This window comes from Perca fluviatilis, chromosome 12 (assembly GCF_010015445.1).
Source record: "Perca fluviatilis chromosome 12, GENO_Pfluv_1.0, whole genome shotgun sequence".
NCBI classification, from domain to species: Eukaryota; Metazoa; Chordata; class Actinopteri; order Perciformes; family Percidae; genus Perca; species Perca fluviatilis.
In genome coordinates, this window is record NC_053123.1 from 3,318,481 (window position 1) to 3,341,994 (window position 23,514).

The 23,514-nt window shown below is 41.1% G+C and overlaps 1 protein-coding gene across 3 annotated transcripts in view; it reads left to right on the plus strand.

Moving 5' to 3' along the window:
- Window positions 1-319: 319 nt before the first annotated feature.
- Window positions 320-23,514, plus strand: part of itgb2 (integrin, beta 2) — a 38,357-nt gene continuing 15,162 nt past the window's right edge. The window contains exons 1-4 of one of the 3 annotated variants that reach the window (XM_039818145.1): window positions 329-397; window positions 8,228-8,267; window positions 18,092-18,143; window positions 22,666-22,760. In XM_039818145.1, coding sequence (XP_039674079.1) covers window positions 8,238-8,267; window positions 18,092-18,143; window positions 22,666-22,760 — 177 coding nt within the window. In that variant the 5' untranslated portion in view covers window positions 329-397; window positions 8,228-8,237. Of the gene's footprint in view, window positions 398-8,227; window positions 8,268-12,420; window positions 12,522-18,091; window positions 18,144-22,665; window positions 22,761-23,514 lie in introns of those variants that run through there. The other 2 variants (XM_039818146.1, XM_039818147.1) reach the window with 2 other exon arrangements.

Below are 23,514 nucleotides of genomic sequence, written 5' to 3' on the forward strand. Positions count from 1 at the left end.
CTGATACTTTGTTTATTGACTATTTGTGGCTGGCTGTTTGCTGTTTGACCTATCTATTCATGTTGATAAAGTATAATAGGGTAAATCCTGTCCACTTGTAGCTGTGATGTATCTTTGTAAGTCATTGTAAGTCGCAATGAGGGATGAGGGCTAGGGGTAAGACGAAGGGGTAGGGGAAGGGGACGGGGTAAGACAGAGAAATGGGATTCAGCCATAATGTGCCTGGGGCTGCTTGTGTAATGAGCCATTTTTTTTTAATGTCACTATGTGTGACACCCCTTCCTGTTATCTTACTTAACACACTGTTTGCTTACTCCACACTTCCTGTCTTGTGGGTGCTGTCACTCCATCCAGATATACCTCTGCGCAGCTGTCAACCAACGTCTTCCTGGTGCTGGTAAGGTTGTTTTATCACTAAATATTTTTTGTTTTAGCAAATAAATGTGTTCTTACTCTTAAACGCTTCACTTATTCTTTTTTAAATGTTCTTACATGGTGATGTGTTTCAAACCACGTCTGATGAAATACAAAAGAAACTGTATTTGACATCATCATCAAACATTTTGTGAAGAAGTCTATTTTATTAAGCAGACGACAGGAATATGAAAGAATTGTCTTTGCGACAAGACTAGTTTTGGAGTCATATTGGGGAAGACAAGCTTCTTGTTTCTGAGAGGAAGTGGACTGAATTAACTACTGACCAAGACAGAGAGAGCTTTTTTCAATTATTCTCTATTTGATATCTGAATCCTGTTTAACTATATTATGTGAAAGAATTATTAACTATGAACTCATGTCTCCTACATCACATCATATTACACATACAAATGAGCTTTGATAAGATAAAGAATCCCCTTTCACTTTCATGTTAAACAGCATATATCTAAATCTATCCTATTTGTCAGAGCCAAAAGTTTAAGTACGGTAAACTCCATGGTTACATGTCTGTGACCGGCACAAATATTTCTACATTTTGGTCAAAAAAATGAAGGGAGAAAAATTTACAATGTCGTGCCTTTCTAACAATGTACTTAGGGAGGCAAACATACTTTCACATGAGGCACAGTGAGCTTCCAAGTGAAGCGGTTTCCACCAACTGCCAAACTGCCTCCTGTATTACAGTAAATCATACCAGAAATACCACGAGGAGAACAGAAACAGGCCCTTTTCGGACAGCTACTGTCCTCACATTTCTTACGCAACACACACCATTCTTGCACAGGATGTTCAGCAGGGTGTCATGATATCTGTCACAGTATTAAACATTTAGTGATAGGAGTTAGGGTTTTTGAGCTAGAAGCAGGACAATCTAAGGTGCGCTCGTCTCTGTGAAAACAGCTGTTGGCGTTGAGGCCTGAAGTCAGTTAGGAGTCAGTCAGTTGGTCAGTTAGTCCATCATGACATCATGTTAGCTGACAAATAACACCTCTTCTCCTTTCTTCATCTCGTCTCCTCCTCCTTTCTTCCACTACTCTTCTTGTCCACTCATTTTCTTCTACTCCTCCTGTGGCAGTACGTGTTGCTAAAGTGATTTGACAATGGTTGAGGGCCATCGTCACTACAGGTATATAGTTAATATCATTATTAACAGCTGATCTGAGCTCCCTTTTACTCTGCTGTTTGACATGTCCTGCAAAGAGAGGACAACACGGCCTGCAGTAAAGACTCTCCATGATAGGTATATGTGTCAGAACTTGTTGCTTTGGTGATTTCCGCGGTGAAGGAGTGAAGGAGGGAAGGAGGGAGGGGGAGACAGTATCTTTAATGGGTCAAACATGTCCATTTAATGATAATTATACGTCTTAAGTTTGTTCTGTAATTCAAAAACTGTGGGTCCAAACGGCAAGGATGTTTGTGGTATCAAACATATGCGACACAGAGCAGGTAACAAACAGGGAATCGTCTACGTCCTTCCAGATATTTTTTTTTCATTGTTTCCATCGGCAGTTGGTATGAACAGAGCCAAAAGTTTTCCATTCCATAGTTACATGTCTGCGACCGGCACAAAATTCCCTACATTTTGACCAACCATGATGTATGAAGAGTGAAAACTGTAGGGGAGAGAGCAATTTGTTTTGAAAAATTTCAGAGAATTGTACTGCTGCTCTCCCCTCTGTCCTCCCCTCTAACTCTCAACGTTCCAGCCCCATACACACACACTGGAAAATCTGAAACGGTCTGAAAACTGGACGATACATAAACTGTGATGTGGTAGAAACCGTGCTTGATACCAGAATGCCCATTCAGCTCAATAAAGGCCAAAGTCTTGTCTTCGGCTTAAACCTTTGATTATTTTTCTACATTAAAGTATGGTGATACAGTATGGCCCCAAAGAGGGGTTGTTTTGAGCTATGTTAAGCGATATCCCATTAAAGTCCATGGGAAATTTTGCGCCGTTTTATGCAGTTTTCGTGAAAACTGCACAGCAAATCTGTTAGAAAAGTCATAGCACACCATTTCCGATCATAACGCACGTTTTGATGTATTTTGTGTGCATGTGTTGGCAACGCTCCATGACTAGTAGTGGGACAAAAATGTGACGGAATAATAATAAGTATGGGGGATAATAGTCATTGTGCCGATTGCTGCTATTGCATAAATCATCAAGCGGGGTGAATGTAAAGGTGTAAAAGAGGCTCCCTGACTCTGAGTCTAGTTCCCACACCTTTATCATTGATAACTCTAGCTATAACCTGTTACTGGAGTTGGCACGCAGTAAACTCTCAACAGATTAGTTGTTCAGTAAACTCTCATGGATTAGTTGTTGCAGCTCCGCTGCTTTCTCACTTCAGCTCTTTGAAACCATACCTAGAAAAACAGAAACTCCCATACAGTATGCTCATTGGATGGTTCTAGTGTCTAATGAAAAGGGATGCTCTCTGTCCTGTGATAAGTTCAATGTGTGCTGCACCCTTTGACCGAATAACATCACCTGTGTTTTTTAGCCTAAAAATAATGTGTTTGTTTTATTAATTTATTTAGTCATTTTTCAAATATAAATTATACTATTTACACATTAACCATTTTTTATTTATTTATAAATCAACCACAGCAATTTCTTGGGCGTGCTAAGGGGGTGCTATGGCAATCCTAGGGGTAGCTACAGCACCCCCTAGCCCCTCCCTGGCACCACCTATGGATACATGATGCCATATGTCAGATTGCAGGGACCCAGGTTCCATTCAGCCCAAGATTATTTGTTCAGGTAGATTGGTCAATCCTTGGGGGGGATGGATAAGCACATAAGAAGCTGGGTCCAGACTAGTTTGAATGATAGCCAGACAGATTATCTTAAGGGGATGGAAGAAAGAAGGGGTGCCGTCAGTCCAGGAGTGGGCTTGTGAGACGTCTAGGGTGGCGGCGTTTGAAAAAATGTCACTTAAACGGTTTGCCAGATTGGATGTCTACACTAGAAAATGGGGAAAGTATCTGAACTTTCTGGAGGGCTCCTAGGAAGCTTTGTGCTGGGGAGAGACATGTATGATGGGCTTATGGTGTCATTTATACATGTTTATTTGGTTTATGGTTTATAATCTCCTTTGTTACTATTTGTTGAATGGTCTGGAATATTGAGTTACTGTGTCATCTTTTCTTGATTTTTGTCTGGGTGGGTGGTGATGACGAGGGGGGGGGGGGGTGGCTGTAGTTGGTCACAGCTGGCGTTACTCATCAGCAACATGGAACAGACAGCTAGCGAGTGTTCCGTATTATCTTCTATTATCTTCCGTATTATCCATTAACGCTTCTACATTCATATAACATAAATGATAAATGGATGAAAGCTTTTGGGAACTTAGTGGTAAAAATCATTTGCAGTAACAGTGGCCTTATTTGCTCTGTGTCCTTCAGTTCCTGGCACTACTCCACGTCCGTTATAAAACAAGCCACGTGTATGCTTCTGTCTGAGGGAGGGGACAGAACCCTGGATAACCAGAGCAGGGCCAACCAGTGTGCTGCCTTAAGCAACATTTCAGCTGATCTTGTTGCTTTTCTTTCACATTTTAGTTGCTTTTTTTCACATTTTAGACATTTTTTGTTGCTTTTTTTCCCGAGATTTTTGGGTTTTTTCTTAAATTTTTCTCTTTTTTTTATACATCTTTGTTGCTTTGTTGACATTTTAACCCTTTAGCATGGGTTTTTGACGCTTCTTTCAACACTTTTGTTGCTTTTTGTTGACATGTTTGTCCTTTTTTGAATCTATTAACTTTTCTGGCGCCCTGAGCATATGCCTATCCTGCCTATGGTGAATGTTTGCTTCAAATGAGTCACATAAATAAGATTCCTGGGTCATGTTTTCTATCTGTTGTGATAAGGCCAGAAGGTTCCCTCTACTCTCTGCTGCCAGGTCCATGGCTATTGGTTTGGCCCTGACTGGGGGAAGGTTCATTTCATTTCATTTCATTTATTATACAGGAAAGGTTTTTAAAAGTAACATTAAGTTACAGTTTAAAACGGGCCTGACTGACTGTTCCTGTTCTGCAGAAACATGAAACAACAATACAGTTACGGCACATGAAGACAGAAACACTTGTACATGTACAGGACATTAGCACGGGCTAGACAGATACACACAACTAAAAACAACAATACCGACTTGGACATTACATGAACAAATCAATGTGTGCAAGTGTAACTGTTGAATGAACAGTTTTGTATGCTTTTTTGAAATATGTGATGGATGGTAGTGTTCTGATGTGATGGGGAATGTCATTCCAAATTTTGGTGTATCTATACAAAAAAGGATTTCTGGCCATAGTTGTTTTTGTATGGGGGGACTGTAATGAATGCCTGTGAAACTGACCTAGTGAGGCGTACTGGTCTCATATTGTGTGTCGGAAGAAGAACAGCAAGTGCTGGTGAAGTGCCAATTTGTAACTGAAAATAAAATGCAATAGCGTGAGTCAGAGCATTTGATCGTGCGAGTGCAATGCAATGATGAGACCACTTTGGTGAGCTCGATTTTATCGTCGTGCTATTGGTTCAGTAATTTCCTTATTGGTAAGAGACCAGATAAGAAGACAGTAGGACATTGTTGAAAACACAGTTGCGTGTATGTAGGTTTCAGAAACAGGAAAGGAAAGATAAGATCTAATCTTGTTAGACACATAGTTAGTAGTTTCTGATTCATCTTTTTTGTTAAGTTAGAAATGTGTTCCTGGTATGTAAGGTGTGAATCAAGTAGCACACCAAGATATTTGTAAGTCTTTGTGACGACAAGGTTGGCCTGCACACCATCAGTCTCACTACTTCTTCTTACTGTAAAGAAACCATCAATATCATGCTGCTGTGCCGTACTGTTCCTTTTCATTTCTTTATTCAATTAAAATATCTCTTTAAAAACTAAATAGAAAACATTAAGTCACTAACTTATCATATTAGCAGCACCCAAAGCTATAACCGATAGCTCTGGTGTGTTTAAAGGTACAACCATTCAATAGTAACGACACAAATAAAGTAGGCTACATATGTTCAACTCTCAGGGGATTCATTTGTCCCACTACACACCCCAAAATGTTTTTGTATAATACAAATGTAATGGTAACGTTAACACCGCACTGCATTCTCAACCTTGTCAAACCCCCAGAACTGTTTATCACATTATCTTGGAGAAATGGATTGTGCCTTTTGGATGCGGCCGTTTTGGTTAAGTACTAGCTACGAGCAAACTAACACACTTCGATATTCCCCACCAGAGTATTAGTTCATACATACCATGAAGAGAGATGTGGTGATTATGCTGTCTCTTCTTTTATCTGTTGGCAGAAAAGGCAGCCAAGTGACAGTACTCTGACCCAATGGGAATGTTAACTGTCAGATTGACAGCACTGTAGCCCACTGGATGGAGGGGGGGGGCCACCAGGAGGGAGCCGATCATATATATCATATCAACTTGTTTTCACTCCCAAGTCGTCCCATCCTGATGCTTGGTCATGCTCTCAGCATCAGATACCGACGCACAAGGCACCTTATCAGCTCGGTTCCACCTGTCTCAGTGTCTCCGTGTGCTGTATGTTCATCATGCATATGCATCCATTCAGCAGGTTAATCAGCGCTGCTCTGGTGAAGAAATGGGGCTGTTTGAGTGGAAAACCCTACATTATTCTATCATTATGGCAATTTTAGGAATGTGCAGAAAAATATGTTGCACATCTTCAGTATAACCTGAGACAGGTGTGTCGGAGGTCAGCAAGTACGTAGGTCTTAAGTTGCAAAGAAATTCCTGCACACTGTCTAACTTGCAATAATAAATGTAATAGCTGGCAACGTTTCTGTTAGACCATCATCAGGCAAATGTTAAAATATAGGCATGTGCAGGATAGGTATTGAAGAGAACTCGATAACAACGACAGAATAATTCTTTAAGCACAATGTTAAATGGTGTGGGCTATTTCCCTTTTAGTGCTAAAGCCTTTTGAAATGCAGAAAATGGAACCAGTTTCAAAAACTGAAAAAAAAGAAGAAAGTTTCTGAGGTGACGAGTAAACCTGAGGTTGTATTTATTTTTAAACGTGTGAAAATTTCAGACGGTTGTGCAAAGGCCTTTAAAGGAAGTGTGCAGAGAGGGTGTGGCAGCCCGCTTCCCTTTTGTTCTGAGTAGAGTGTGTGACATAGCAGAGACTGACGGACAGAGGCACTGCAGCACAACATCAACTCCCAGGACCTGTTCACACAGCTGAGCCGAGTCACTCGCTCCACTCATACTTTATCTCAGCCGAGGTAGGGAGTGGTCAAGATGCACAAAGACACACTCAACCGGGGGTGTCAAACTCATTTTCCCAGAGGGCCACACTGGAAAAAGAGAATCACACCAAGGGCCAGACATGTAGAGTTTATTGACATGCTTTTGTTACTGCATGTCACTTTTATTTTTTAACATTTGGGTAGCTTTTTTTCTCATTTTTGTTGTTTTTGTTCGAACTTTTTTGTGGCTTTCTCAAACATTTGTTACTTTTCTGTAAATTTGTTGCTTTTTCCGACATTTTTGTACACTTTTTGTCGCATATTCTGCTTTGAATGTCAGGTAATTGCAGTTTAAAAAACACTTCCCTGAGTGTTTGGTTTGGCGCACAACTAGGCAGGCCAAAACTTATTGTGAACCCAAATTGATATTCGGGCCGGATTTGGCCCGCATGCCTGGAGTTTGACACATGTGCACTAAACAGTCATAAAAAACACACACAGACACACACCACACACACACAGACACACACCACACACCCACACACTCACATACACACGCACGCACGCACACACTCACAGACACACACACACAGACAGACACACACCCACACACAAACACACACAACACACTCCCACACTCACACACAAACACACACACTACACACACACCACCCACACACACGCACACACACACATGCACACACACCCACACACGCACACACACACACAGACACACACCACACACAAACTCACACACAAACACACACCACACACACACACAGACACACACCCACACATACACACACATCCACACACAAACACACACAACACACTCCCACACACTACACACACACCACCACCCACACGCACACACACACACACTAATATACACACACACACACAGACACACACACACACACACACAACACACACACAAAACACACATAACACACATACCCACACACACACACAAACACACACACACACACACACACACACACACACCACCCACACACGCACGCACACACACACACACGCACACACACACACCCATACACACACACACACCACCACCCACACGCACACACACACACATAAAAAAACACACGCACACATTCGGTAAACCAGAAACATTACATGGTTTTAAAGTCCATAAATCATCATTTAATGATTACTTGTTTTGTTTTCTGATGTTAGGCTCTCTGAACTTACCGTGTGATGTCAGTAGCTGTGTCCCGAAATATGTACCGTGTTGATTAAAGGGTACGATATGTTGGAGCACCAACAGTTGAGGAATGCTGCAAAAAGAGCTACGTCCATGCTCGTTTTTATGTGTCTGTTACCATTTTGTGAACAATGACATGACTATTTTCTCACTGTTGTCACTAGCAGATTACGATTCAATATCAGTGTTTGTTTTTTACGTTACGGCGAGCCATGTCAATGTACACATAAAATCTATGACCATTTCCTTTGTTTTAGTCACATTGACCTTAAGGAAATTGTCAGAACACCATTTACAGTAATGTGGTTCCCTCCCCTTCAGGAGCCCCACCATGGCTGTACCATCTGCAGACCTAACAAAGGTGGGAGATGTCGACACATCCTATTTCTACGTCTTTGGTTCCTTTGCTTTGCCTCAGAACCACACACACTGAAGTTACTGCTTAGAAATCTATCCTGTTTTCTAATGGACGTTTTGAAAAAAATCTACATAGTTTCAGCCTGAGTCACAGAGCGGAAATATACAGATGACAACACGGCTCTGTTCTCTTTGACCTGTTATGGTATGCAGGAAACCATGTCAGCCAGAGCTCTGGCAGTGGGCGGAGGTTTCACACCTAGCAACAAAATGACCGCCATATGTACTCCCCTGACTGCATGATGTTTAAGGGACCTTTAATATTTTAACATCAAATGTTTTTGAGTCACTCGTCATTGGTTTACCATCATATATAAAGGTATTTATCGCACAGCATCATTTAACAACATACTATATTATTAAGTATTAAAATGAAGAGAAGAGAGATTATCATGAATGGACAACAGGCAACGTGTGCAACATATTCCACTCTGTTCTGTATATTTTCACAACAATGTGTTGATATACAATTTAACTGAATTTACTCCACATTAAAGCCTTATGAGTTAAGCTCATAGACTGTATAATATTAATGGAAGAGGCATCCGGTTCAGTGAAGTGCTGCAAATGCGGAACTGCCTTAAACCTGCATTCTGCCTGAATTCCTGCAGGGGGAGACTCCTTAAACCTGCATCCTATCTGAATAGGCTCTGTGCACAGCGTCATGACGACCGTTCGAATTTGAGAGGAAATCGGCACTTCCACTTCCGGCGAAACGTGAGTGATGTTTTGCCGGAAGTGGAGGTGCCGATTTCCTGTCATATTCGAACGGTCGTCATGACGCTGTGCACAGAGCCCATTCCAGCAGGGGGAGACACGTTCGGTTGCAAAAGGAGGTCGGTTTCTCACTTGATTTATTACCTCAGTAAACATTTTCATAATGAGTTTATGGTCTCAATCGCTAGTTTTAAGTCTTCTGCAACACAGAATGATGTTCATTTTTTGAATTATGGTCTCGCTGATTTTAAAATCGGCGATAAAGCAGGGGGTGTTTTAGGGCGTGGCTATGATGTGATTGCCAGTGAAAGTGTGTAACGTAACGTAGAGTGTAAGGGCTCCTCCCTCACTCCTCCCTCTCGTCTAAAATCGTCACATCTGCAACCAGGATGGGTGCGCCTGTAACGGTAAACTCGACGACTCCACAAACCAATGGCTGATGTCACACGTGCTCTGTCCATTAATATTATACAGTACAGTCTATGGTTAAGTTCTAAGCAGCTCCCAATAACCCAGCATAGGCTGCTGCTCCGGGAGCGGCCAACAGGAGCAACTTTTGGGCGGCTCGCATCACTTTCTGGGGGCCGGCTAACAGCTAACCAGCTAACAGCTAACAATTGCGTTTCCTTGGTGCAGAGCCCACTTCCAACACCGACCAATCTGATTATTTAGGATAAGATACAATTTCTTTATTGTCATTGCATTATAGATACAATGAGATTTAGGTGCACTACCTGAGAAGGTGCTCTAAAATATCTTATCAAACATCTCACATTCACACACAACTCGCATTCACAGTTGTCAACCAGGGGCGTAGCACAAAATTCTGGGCCCTGTAGAAAGGCCCTCATCACATGAAGGTCCTGGGTACTCAGTCCCCTTTTTCCCCCCAGTCCAACGCCCCTGTATGTTGATATGCATGCTGCAAATGTGACAGGCGAGTTGCAAGGGAATAGGGCAGGATCTCCAGCGTCTGACCAATCAGTTTCTTTGGAATCACCCCGACAGCCATCTTTCAGCCAACTCATCCAGCCCTGACAAGGGTTGGGTACCGTTTGGATTTTTACGATTCCGATGCCGATTCTTGAAAAACTGAAAAATGACATCAAAGATGTAATATGTTTACTAGCAATCACGTGCAGTGAATGGTTAATATGCTTTTCCGTCTGTTTTGGTGAGCCCAGAGGAAAAATATTTCAGTTGACACATTACGTGGAACCGAAATGAGGAGCCGAAATTTGCGTTCTAATCCAGTCCGGTCCATAGAATGTGGAATGTAATTTTCACAACTGTAACGGGTCCATAACATTTGGTCGTGTAAATGGCATCCTATCCCCGTTACCCTCCAGTTGCTCCAACTTCCGGGGAAACACCAGGTGATACGTCAGAGAGTAATTGTAAATCATACAATGGCTCATAATTATACTCTACAGCGGTAATACTGTCATTTCCTCTGCCACACAGCATTGTTTAATTGAACTACATGCCATTTTGCAACACAGGAATCCTAATGTCCCAGAACCTAAAGTCAGGCATGAAAACGGGTCAGGGGTGAAAAAGGTGAGAAGGATATTACCCCTCTAGGGGGGTCCAGGGACATGCTCCCCCGGAAGAAAATTTTAAATACTCCATATTTTAAAGCATCAATCGGATGCATTTTGAGATGCATTTTTTGCCAACCAACAGTGTAATATTTCAATATGCACTCATTAAAGTTAATTTGACTGGCAAAACAGTTAAAGTCCTTCTGACATTACACAATAATAAAAGTCATAATTTTTAAAAACTAAGAAGTTTTCAATCAATTTTTACTTCTTCCAACCATATGTTAAATAAAGAGTCTATGTGGATTTACATATTGCAATAATATCATAATCCTACAATGAATCATTGTGAAAACTAAAATTTACTACTTTGGCCAGGTTCTCATCAAAAAAGCGAATTAGTACATTCAAGATTTTGTCCATGTTGATATTAGCTGCTTTATTTACATTTATTAAAAACGTTGCATTGTTTATCTTTTCATATAGCTAGACGTCTAAACTCTGGGACAATGCCATTATGTTTAAATAGCTGCCATGCTGAGTCCAAACAGACAGCTTTGTCAAGGCAGTTTGGGCTTCAGATAGCTACAGTGAACGTGCACACACGTATTGTTTGTTTCACGGTCGGTCAGCGAAGGAACAGTCGCAGTCGCAGCTGTAGCTGTCGTTGCCGGTAACGTACTCGTATGACAGAGTGCACGGACCGAAGCTTTGGGACTAGCATCTACTGACTAGCCAGCACTGTCTTACCGCTGCTCCGTCCAGTGTCTTCCTTGGTAATGCGCTGCTGAAGCAAGCACCCGGCTCCCTCAGTTTGAGGCACCAAGTGCTAAACGGCTTCCCTTCTCCAGCCTTTTCCTCTTGTCCTCTATTCATGCCCAGCGCCATTTGTTTTAACTCCTTTCTCAACTAAAGCTGCCTGTATCTACATGCTCCAAGTTTGATAAACTTTGCCTCCATTTTTTTTAGCCGCGTTACCACGGAGACCAGGCACTGCACTCTGACATTTCGGCAAAGACCCGCCCTACTTTGCATCTGATTGGCTAGAACTCGTTTCATTGGTGATGGAACTCGTTTCATTGGTTGGCGTAGTTCGATGATTGGTTAAATCCAGCGCATTAAAACAAATCCCATGTGGACTTTTTAATTTATTTATTTTTCTAAAAGTCATACACCAGAAATCGGGCACCAGGTCTGAGTACTTAATAGGATAAATCCATTGTTCTCAACCTTGATGCCGAAAAGGCATTTGATTCTGTCCGGTGGGAATATTTATATTAACACTGCAACGATTTGGCTTTAACAGATCAGTAATTTTATTTCTAAAAATATGGGGTAGCAATATACGTTTTTTATCTAACCCCCTAACTCTGGCTAACCAGATAAAAATAAATGGCAGCCTAACTAACCCTGTGCCTCTTAAAATAGGCTGCAGGGATGCCCCTTAAGCCCAGCTCTGTTTGCTTTATTTATTAAGCCTCTCGCTCAGCTAATTAGAGAAGATGGAAAAAATAAGAGGTATTTGGATTAAAAAGACTGAATTTAAGACCTGCCTTTATGCGGATGACAAGTGTTGGGAGTAACGCGTTACAAAAGTAACGCAATTACAGTATCCTTTTTGCTGTAACGCAGTAACGCATTACTAATTAAATGTCGGTAATATTATACCCGTTACAATCTCAGTACCGTGAGTTACAACAGTATTGTAACGCATTTAGTGTCGTTTTTTTTTTTTTTTTTAAGAAATCACCAACACCGCGAAACATTTCTTCACGGGAAAAAAAAAAAGTCCTTTCCTGTTGTTGTTTTCCATGGTTGAGATGACTGCAGAGACGGATACATTTGCGAGATGGATATTATTTTCAGAACTTATTACGCTGCGTTGAAGTGAGCTGTCCCGTCTCTGTTCCCCGTGGTCAGAGCCAGAACCAGAGACGGTAAGGGTCAACATCTGTGTCCCGACAGGTAACGGTACGTCAGTGCGGACAGCAGTGTGTCCGAGCCGCTGACAGATATAAACATGTCGGGAATTAATGTTTAGGCTTGCTACACGTAATATCATTGTATTTTATCAGCCGTGGAAAGTATGCCTGTAGTGGAATGGCTTCAAATGACGACCAAAAACGCTTGTCTTTTACTGTGACCATTTACTGTTCAATATGTTGCTGTTTTACAAACAAGAAAGTGGACCAGGTCCAGGTACCGTTCGTTCATTTGTTTTTGCTGTCACGTATGAAATCGAAAAAACGAGAAAACAACTCCTTTTTCCGTTTTTCCGTTTTTTTAGAAAAACGAAAAAACGAAATTATGACTTGATTTTTGGTTTTCCCGTTCTTGCATGGAAATCAGAAAAAACACTTGATATTCCGATTTTCCCCTGTGGGTGGTGCTAAATCTCATTGGCAGGATATGCATTCATTGTTTTTCAAATTAAGAGTTTACCCACACTGTATTTGTTAGCCTGTAAAATTAATAGTCTATATGTAAAATTAATAGTCTATATACATGCTTTTTGTCACCCAATTATTTGGCTTAACTGACTGAAAAAATCTATTGAAATAGCCTAAATGTAAACATGTTCACGCATTGACAGACAAAAGGCACAATCTATTTTTGTAGGATAGATAGATAGATAGATAGATAGATAGATAGATAGTAGATAGATAGATAGATAGATAGATAGATAGATAGATAGATAGATAGATAGATAGATACTTTATTGATCCCCAAGGGGAAATTCAAGGTTCCAGTAGCTTAAAGACATCACACACAACATACACATACATCACTAACAGGATCGCAAAAAAGCAACTCCACATGAATAGCATAATGAAATAAAAAATACTAAATAAATTTAAAAAATCCACATGAATGTACTAAGGGATGTATAAGCATGAGACGCTTGCAGTGATAGGGCAGGGACTGACCCTGTGATTCAGTATGAGAGTGTGTGTCATGGTGGTAGTGCAAATAGGTCCAATAGTGCAAGGATAAAGTCTAGAGACCAGCATTAAATATGGACAAGAGATCAAAAGTCAATATTAGAGGTTTGATGTAATAGGGTTACAGCCATTGTTCATGTATTAAGTTATGTTAGACCTCAGTCCAGGCTGGTGGGAGGAGGGAGGGAGGGATTGTGCATATATGGGCTAATATAGCCAGTAAACAGTGTAAACAGTAAACAGTGGGCCAGTGGACAGTCAGTACATAACTGTTATTGTAGGAGGTAGTGGAAGTGGTGCAGAGGGAGGAGAGGCAGACAGACTATGCAGAGAAGTCTCTCTCTCCTCTTCTCTTTAGTGAAGCATTGTAGAGTTGTCTGGCCCAGCCTGGACTGAGGTCTAACATAACTTAATACATGAACAATGGCTGTAACCCTATTACTTCAAACCTCTAATATTGACTTTTGATCTCTTATATTGTCCATATTTAATGCTGGTCTCTAGACTTTATCCTTGCACTATTGGACCTATTTGCACTACCACCATGACACACGATCATACTGAATCACAGGGTCAGTCCCTGCCCTATCACTGCAAGCGTCTCATGCTTATACATCCCTTAGTACATTCATGTGGATTTTTGTTATTTATTTAGTATTTTTTATTTCATTGTCCATGCTATTCATGTGGAGTTGCTTTTTTTATGATCCTGTTAGTGATGTATGTGTATGTTGTGTGTGATGTCTTTAAGCTACTGGAACCTTGAATTTCCCCTTGGGGATCAATAAAGTATCTATCTATCTATCTATCTATCTATCTATCTATCTATCTATCTATCTATCCTACACAAAAATAGATTGTGCCTTTTGTCTGTCACTGCGTGAACATGTTTACATTTAGGCTATTTCAATAGATGTTTTCAGTCAGTTAAGCCAAATAATTGGGTGACAAAAAGCATGCATATAGACTATTAATTTTACATATAGACTATTAATTTTACAGGCTAACAAATAAAGTGTCAGTAAACTCTTAATTTGAAAAACAATAAATGCATATCCTGCCAATCAGATTTAGCACCACCCACAGGGGAAAATCGGAATATCAAGTGGTTTTTCTGATTTCCATGCAAGAACGGGAAAACCAAAAATCAAGTCATAATTTCGATTTTTCGTTTTTCTAAAAAAACGGAAAAAGGAGTTGTTTTCTCGTTTTTTCGATTTCATATGTGACAGCAAAAACAAATGAACGAACGGTACCTGGACCGAACAACTTCAGCTTGACGGACACGTTTTGCATCTAGCGACTCACGGTCAGCAGCTACGTTAAGCTAGCAAGAGTCCAAGATGGCTGGGATGATTGATTTCTCTTTCTTGTGTTGGAGTAGATTTGCTAAATATTTACTGTTTACTTTATTACTGTACTGAAAACCATTATATTTCAGTTGCTGGATTTGAAATAGTGTTTTTTTTCTGTATAATATCATCAAGTTGTATTCTAAGTTCTTTTAATTCCTTTTTTCTTGGTTCACTGGGATGGCGGGATATTTCATTTGTTAATTGTTTGATTTTTTGTTCTAATGTATTTTCCAATTGTTGTTGCTGAAGTGGAGGAGTGACGAGTCCATAGCAACCAGTTTGTGTGTTGAATGTTACCCAGAGTGCCTTGCTGAATGGTCTCAATATTTTATTGTTTTATTTCATGTGAATACTAGTTTACTAGAGGAGTAACTTAGTATTTTAAGTAATGCAGTAATGCAGGAATTGTGCATAGTTTCCATGCTTATTGTATTTCCACAACAACGTTAGTGAGTAAATCTACTGAAATGGCCACCACACCATAACAGAGGAGTGTGCGTCAATCTTTTTTGTGAGTTTCCTGATTTCCTCCTAGAGTATTGAAGGTGTACACTGAAGCAATAACTAGTGAAGACTGTCACTACCCAAAATGAGTAGAGTGCAGCTTTGAGTTGCGCATGCGTCACTTTGCGATGAGTGCAGATGTGAGTTGCGCATGCGTCACTTTGCGACAAGTAGCCTACAAGATGCTAACGGCGGTTTGAGCTAACGTTAGCAATCAAGTAGCCTACTAGATGCTAACGGCGTTTTTAGCTAACGTTAGCAATCAAGTAGCTAGCCTACTAGATGCTAATGGCGTTTTTAGCTAACGTTAGCAGTCAAACAATCATAAATAGCTAAAACGTTTTTGAAATAACTGCTAGCTACAAGTTTGCAATCAAACACAACATCGGCTGTCACTTGAATGGCGTTTTGAGCTAACGTTAGCAACCAAACAATCATATAGAGCTAAAACGATTTTGAAATGACTGCTAGCTACAAGTTAGCAATCAGACACAAAGACTGTCAATTTAATGGCGTTTTGAGCTAACGTTAGCAACCAAACAATCATAGATAGCTAAAACGTTTTAGAAATGATTTCCATCTTCTGTTATTGTATGTAAAGAGAAAAGTTTATTATTTTACAGATTTCACAAATTTCAGTAAGACACGTTATGCCGTAAACAGTTTAAATCTGACCATGCGCAATTATTGTATGTAAAGAGAAAAGTTTATTATTTTACAGATTTCACAAATTTCAGTAAGACACGTTATGCCGTAAACAGTTTAAATCTGACCATGCGAATTATTGTATGTAAAGAGAAAAGTTTATTATTTTACAGATTTCACAAATTTAGTAAGCATATGTAAACAGTTTAATTAACCACCGCGAACCTACATTTGCACTCGACCAAAGCCGGTCTGACTCGGCTAACATCGGGTATGACACGTTATGCCGTAAACCGTTTAAATCTGAGCATGCGCAACTCAAAGCTGCACTCTACTCATTTTGGGTAGTGACTGTCAGTACCCGATCCGTTCCACCTGCACAATCCGTTCTGCGCATGTGCAAGATGACACGTATGCCATGACGTAGGCGCAGATGATAATGCTGCGTTCATTCCACCACCACCTTGGAATAACGGCACCGCTTCCACCTGCACGATCCGTTCTGCGCATGCGCAAGATGTTCACACGCTAGCCTCCAGCTAAACGTTAGTTAGCTAATAGCTAATTCGGCGGACCGCTAGGTGATTATAGCGTAGCTAACGGTTAATTCGGGCGGACCGCTAGGTGATTATAGCGGGCTGCCGTGCCTCCCCGGAAGCTAACGTTAGTTTAGCTTAACGGTTAATTCGGCGGACCGCTAGGTGATTATAGCGGTCTGCCGTTAGCCTCCCCCGGGAAGCTAACGTTAGTTTAGCTAACGGTTAATTCGGCTAACCGCTAGCTGAGACAGCATGTAAACTTTAAAAGACCCTTAAAATAAAACTTAACATATATAACAGCTGTTACGTCAGTTCTACTTTACTTGTGCTCATTTAAAATACAATCACTCAATACTTGTCTTTATTGTTATTACTGTAATGTCTTAATTTAGCTGTAGCCTGCTTTTCCCATTAAGTTTGACTTAACGTTATTTTAGACTGAATCTAGCTGCAGAAACAACGTAACCAGTGGGGCGGTGCCTGTTATTTCGAGGTGGCATGAACGCAGCATTATCATCTGCGCCTACGTCATGGCATACGTGTCATCTTGCACATGCACAGAACGGATTGTGCAGGTGGAACGGATCGGGTACTGACACTGACAGTGACAAAGACATTTCACACAACAGACAACTTCCGTGTAGGCTACTTCAAAATAAAAGCACTTCCTGTGACGGTTCGCAGTAAAACTAAATTACTGTTAAACAAATAAGGTTGTGGACCTTTTCACATATCAGCTGTAAATCAAGTATTGTAGTAGTGAGTTTTAATCACACTATAATTGACCATTTCCTTTAGACTGTTTTAAACTAAACAACATGAATTTCTTGTTATTCTATGATGTATTAAAGTGGATAAAGATGAGACTTTATTGATCCAGTGGGGAAATTCACAAGGTAGCTGCCAAATCAAACTTCCGCTGTTATTGTGGTGAAAGTAACTCAAAAGTAATGCAAAAGTAGCATTACAATTCAGAGACAGTAATATGTAATATAACTAATTACTCTCAAATGACAGTAACTAGTAATCTATAATGTATTACATTTTGGAAGTAACTTGCCCAACACTGCGGATGACCTACTAATCACTCTTTTCCAGCCCGACTTGAGTCTGCCTAAACTACTCTCCTGCTTGATAACCTCTGGGTACTATTTGGGTTATAAATTAAATATACACATGACACAGATTATCTCATACAATTATAAGCCTGCAATACAAATTCATAATCTTGGTAGTTTTAACTGGGAAAATATATGTTGTACAATATTAAGTAAAATCAATCAATATGGATACATGTGTATGTAAGAAATTGTGTATGTATTTACATGCAGATGTAGTCTATGTAAAGATGTGAATATGTACTACTGGACAAATGTTTATGGGGGATATGTATATGTTTGTTTGTGTGTATATAAGCACATACTAAGAGCAGAAGTTTGAGGAGGAAAAACATAAAATAAATTCTGAGTCTTTGGAATGCACTAGCCCTCCAATGCAATATCTGTCTGTGTTTTTTCATCAGGAAATGGCTCTGTGTTTGCGGTTTCTTCTGCTCCTGCTGATGGCTGCAAATGGTAAGTTTGTAAAAGTTAACATTACATCATTTATTTGAACAGGACACCCTGTTGAAGACCTCTGTCGTAAACTATAGGCTATGTACCAAATGTATGTGACGGCATTTTGTCATTGGGTAGCAGGGGGTTAAAAATGATTAAAGGCCCCCAAAAAAGAACTCAATTTCAGTAATAAATAATGGTCAGACCAATCGATCATTCAGTTTCAATTGCAGTGAGTTCCAGGACCCTTGTTCTTCAAGTTGCAAAGAATAGTTACATAAAATAAAATGTTTTTCAGGCACGCTTAGGCCATACCTGTCAAGTATCCCGTTTTGGCCGGGAGAGTCCCGTATTTTACCCTTCTTTCCCGCCGTCCTCCCGTATTAGTATTTTCCCGTAAATCTCCCGTATTTTAACCTGCGTTATTAATAAATAATACCCCGGGTCCGAGCGGAGTAAAAAAAAACATTTCCCAATCTGAGCTCTGTCACTAGCCGCGATAACCGCAGTGGCAGTAGCCTACTACAGCATATAACTAGCCTACTACGGTACGTAGATGGCAGTTGTCGCGAGGTTAGTGTGTGAGGTCAGATGATGAGTAACGTACCAGGGAAAAAAAAAAAAAAAACAGAGACGGATGATGGACGCTACGACAGAGACGGTGCGCTGCCAAAACTTCTGAAGGCTTTACTGTGTATTCCCCATAGCAATGCAAGTTGAGAAAGGGTGTTTAGCATGGTAAGAAAGATTGTTCCAGAGAATAGGATGACGTTAGACAACAGAACTGTTTGTGCTCTACTCTCATGTAACATGAACCACTCTGGCCCAGCCCACAAATACACTCCTTCCAAAACAGTCTTAAAGAATGCAAAGTCTGCAACACATTTGTACAATAACTCACTAAAAGAGTAAAGAAAGGTTATGTGAAATGAAAAGAAAAACTGTAAAAGAAAAGCAATATGAAATGAAAAGAATGTGTGGAATGAAAATAAAATGTAAATGTAAAGACAAGCAATGTTATAAATTGTAAATGTTTTCAGCATTCTGCATCAAGTGGTGATTTTAGCTTTCTTGTACACCTGTCTTAAAATCAGAGGTGGGTAGTAACGAGTTACATTTACTCCGTTACATTTACTTGAGTAAGTTTTTGAAAAAATGATACTTCCAGGAGTAGTTTTAAATCGCTATACTTTTTACTTTTACTTGAGTAGATTTGTGAAGAAGAAACTGTACTCTTACTCCGCTACATTAGGCTACAATGAGCTCGTTACTTTTCTTTTTACCTCTTTGGTATTCTACGCATCATTGTTTTTATCCCCCCCGCGTACGCCTCATTTTAATGTTTTATTTTGACAGAGAGAGAGACTTCCACTAAAGGCTCTACCACGTGGCTGTGTTTCACCAATCAAACGTAGTTGTGCAGTCTCGTCACGTGACCATACTCAATCTCATCGGCGGGACCTTATATACTGTCTATGGGCGGGCCGGGTTAGCTTTACAGTCGCAGCAAAACAAAAATGACAATGTCAGAATCAACCATCAGCGATGCAGACACAGATGAGGAGGAACAGCCCAGAGGCCAGATCAACATGTCCTGGATCTCTTTCAGTTCCCCGGCTTCACCTAACCTAACCACCGCGGTCCCGCAAGCTGTGTCACGACCACTGACCTGTATAACGGTCGTTAACAACTAGTTCAGTCAACCATCAGGGTTTCCCAATCTAGCGGCGCGTGTTCACATAAAAGAGGCGATGTTTGCAACACATGACCAATAGCCACATATTTTACATAAGAAGAGCAAACTATAATTCTACATAAATATGAAGAACACAGACACGGTTTTACAGACAAAACGCAATACACTCGCTGCTTCCTAAAACAGGAGGACAGCTGGCAAAAAAATAAATAAATAGGCGACGCTGTAGATGCGTAGGCTAGCCTACATCACAACGCTTATCAATATCACTTCCCCGTCAGTCAGGCACAATATTTGACCATAATTACACTTGTGCTTTCCATGAACTGTCGTTGCTTTAGCCTTTTATTTCAGTTGCAACCCTGGCAGTGGTAAGTGATCGTGAGAGCAAATCAAAAATATAAAAACATAATTCAAACCGTTAGCGATATACACACGGCTCAAGAAGCCGGCAAATAGCCGATATTTTTTTCGGCCCGCCGTTTTAGACGGTGATGTTTCACGAGTGTTAGCTATAACAATTTTGATGACTACTTTTTACTTTTACTTGAGTCATATTATTCTGAAGTAACAGTACTTTTACTTGAGTACAATTTTTGGCTACTCTACCCACCTCTGCTTAAAATGTAAGGGATACTGGAGCTTGGTTGGGGTGGTGGCACTGCTCGCGGTGGGCGCCGGAAAATGTCCCTTATTTTCAAATCCAAAACTTGACAGGTATGGCTTAGGCACAGTAAGGAGAAATACATTATTAAAAGCCTTTATTTAGCTGGGCATAATGGCTTCAAATGTCAAACGGTTTGAAGCTCCCAGACTCTTCATTAGAGCAGGAATAATGAAGACAGTACTACACCACTGAAGGTACCAAGAGGAGGAAGAGTGAGTGAACATAACCACGCCATCTAGATTATTATATGGCATGACACTATGTTGAACAACATGCATGCAAGGATAGGCTTTTAGGTTCAGTCCAACCTGCAGGCCATTGCTGCATGTCACCATAGAACGAAGGTAATGCTATTATAACCCTAGTTCTATAAGCACCGTCGGAGCCCTCTATTGGACTCTATGGGTAATACCCTGCTCCAATCCTGAGCATGTGTTCGCCCACTGAACTTTGGATAAACGTAGCCGGCCAATTAGGACATGCCTACTCAAACCGTGCAGTAGCACAGCATAAAAGGCCACATCACTGCTGTCTGACATCCTACGCTCTCTTCCTTGACGTCATAGGAGCGACGGGGCCTCTAGATAGAGGGCTCTGCCTGTGTTTGTAGAACTAGGAGCCCCATGTATGAGCTCTCTTGTGGCATAACACCGACCCAACCACACCGATCCTGGCCAACTAAAGGTCAACTAATGCGCCGCAGCCCGCCGTCTTCTGAAAAAGCGCCGCGGCGAAGAAGTAAGGGGCCTCTACTCACCTAGGTAGTACTCAAGTGAGCTGGGTGGTGGGCCACGGCCTAACCTTGAAGGGGTCAAAGTGTGTTCCGCTGATTGGCGAACAAATCCACTTCCGCCTTCCTGACATGAGTCCAAATCTGGCATCCACTTGTCTGGCAGGTTGTCCGCCCCTCGACCTGAGCTCGGCGCCCCTGTTCTCCAGTCCAGGAACGTGGAGACCCCTCAGAGATAACAGGTACTCCGCAGTCTACAACCACAGTGTCTCTGCCATCCCAAACAGTGCAGCGGACTGAACTCCACAGTGCTAATGTTAATGTCGGCTGTGGCAGTGCGGTTGTCTGTCCTCACCAACACGTTCCTCCCCCATATCAGGGGCTAGAAGTGTTGGAGGACCAGAAATACTGCTGTCCAATTCAAGACACCAGAATTGTTTTCAACGTTAGCGTTACACGTTACATGCATGGATGTATTAAGAGAACATGCGGCCCCACAGTCGCAGTCGCGAAAAGCTAGAGTCCTAGAAATGTGGTCCTAGGATTGCAGTCCTGAAAGTGCAGCCTCGGGTACTGCAGCTTTATGCTTGTCGCTGCTGAGATGGCGGCGATGAGAGCCCAGCGGCGCTGAGGTTTACGGGTGGTTTACAGCCTGGCTGTCATTTCCTGAATGTTGGTCCTTAATGGAGAAAAGGTAATTCTTTGCAGAAGAACAGACTGGAGTTTAGCTTTTTGTTTTTTTTCTTTGGACTTGTAGTTGAACGGTCTGCTTTCTCTGTCTGTTGGTCCGCCATTGTAAGTCAGCAGTACTGAAACGTAGCCGCCCGACCGATTAACGTTCCGTTCCAAGTACAGTGGAACGCAGCATTGGCTGTCGTCCGTGTTTTCATCTTAAACTCGTGTGTTTTCATTTCAGCAAAGTTAATTAGAACATTTTGGTCGCCTTAAAATGTCTTGTTCAGCATTCTGCCAACCACGCTAGCTACCTAGCGCTAGCGTTAGCTGTAGCAGGAAATGTTTAAATGTTTCCCAGCACGTTTTGGACGTTGAACTTGATACAAAAGAAGAAAAGAAACACACAGGCAAACTTATCTCTAGTATCGATGTAAGGCTGGTCCAAATGCTTCCAAGCTTCGAACGTTGCCACGGTAACCGGCGTCCTAATTTTTAATTGAATGTTTTGCCGTTGTTGAAGCTTTGAATATATTAAAAATTGAACACTGAAATTCTGAAGCCCCAAAACTTGTATAGGGGAAGAGGCCTAACACAAATTGTAGTACAGGTGTCCATCTGCCCACCTCTACAGAATCTGTCATTTCTAGAAGAGGTAGATGTAAAAAATTAATTCTAATTATTTGTGTCGACAGCACATTATAATAATAATAAGTTTAGAATCTTGTGTCTTACTTGTAGATATCTTACATGTAGTTTGTGTTTTTCTTTGCAGGGTTGTGTCAAGAGGAAGTTTGCTCGAAGTCGGTGATCAACTCGTGTGATGACTGTATCAGATCTGGGCCGTACTGTGCCTGGTGCCAACAGCTGGTGAGAAGCCGTTAAACTCTCCCAACTCGGGCCTTCAAATCAGTGGCAGCTCCACACTTTATGGGCACTTCAATTATCCCAATCAGTGATGTATTGTTAACAGAGCATGTGAGCGGTGCGGAGCGCTGAGAATGTCCACTTCCCCGAAATAACTCACAGAAGGCCCCCAAAACAATCCCGCTGTGTACTACTGACTTACTGTGTACTTCTACTCCAGAGGAAAACCTTGTCCTACTACATTTACGTGACGGAGAAATGTCACTGGCTATGTTGCAGATTCAGGATTTACCCACAAAATATCAATCTCCAGCTTGAACAGACGTTCAGTAACTTAAAGAACATTGTGCTGACATAGTGCCTCTCTTTTACTCTTCACTTTAAAATATACATTCTGGGCTCAATGCTCTGTTTGACATTTTAAAAGAACCATATATGGCTGTTACCCTTCTGTCTCTTTTTTTTTTAATCAATGGTATAAACCCTTCCCACTGGTATGGAGCATACCATAAAGTCTCTAGTTGTGGCTGGGGCCTTTATGTCATTACAGAGAGAACCATTACTCCAACAGTTTACATACTGTTTCCATCCACTGAGGACCAACATCTGTAATGATAAAAACTGAACAAGAATAAGAAGCCATCGTCAGTCTGAAGACACGTTTTAACTCAAAGCTTCTCTCCAGCTCTCTTTTTCCCCTATATTGCAACACACACACACACACAGATAACATCTTTAAAACTCTGCCCCAAAACCC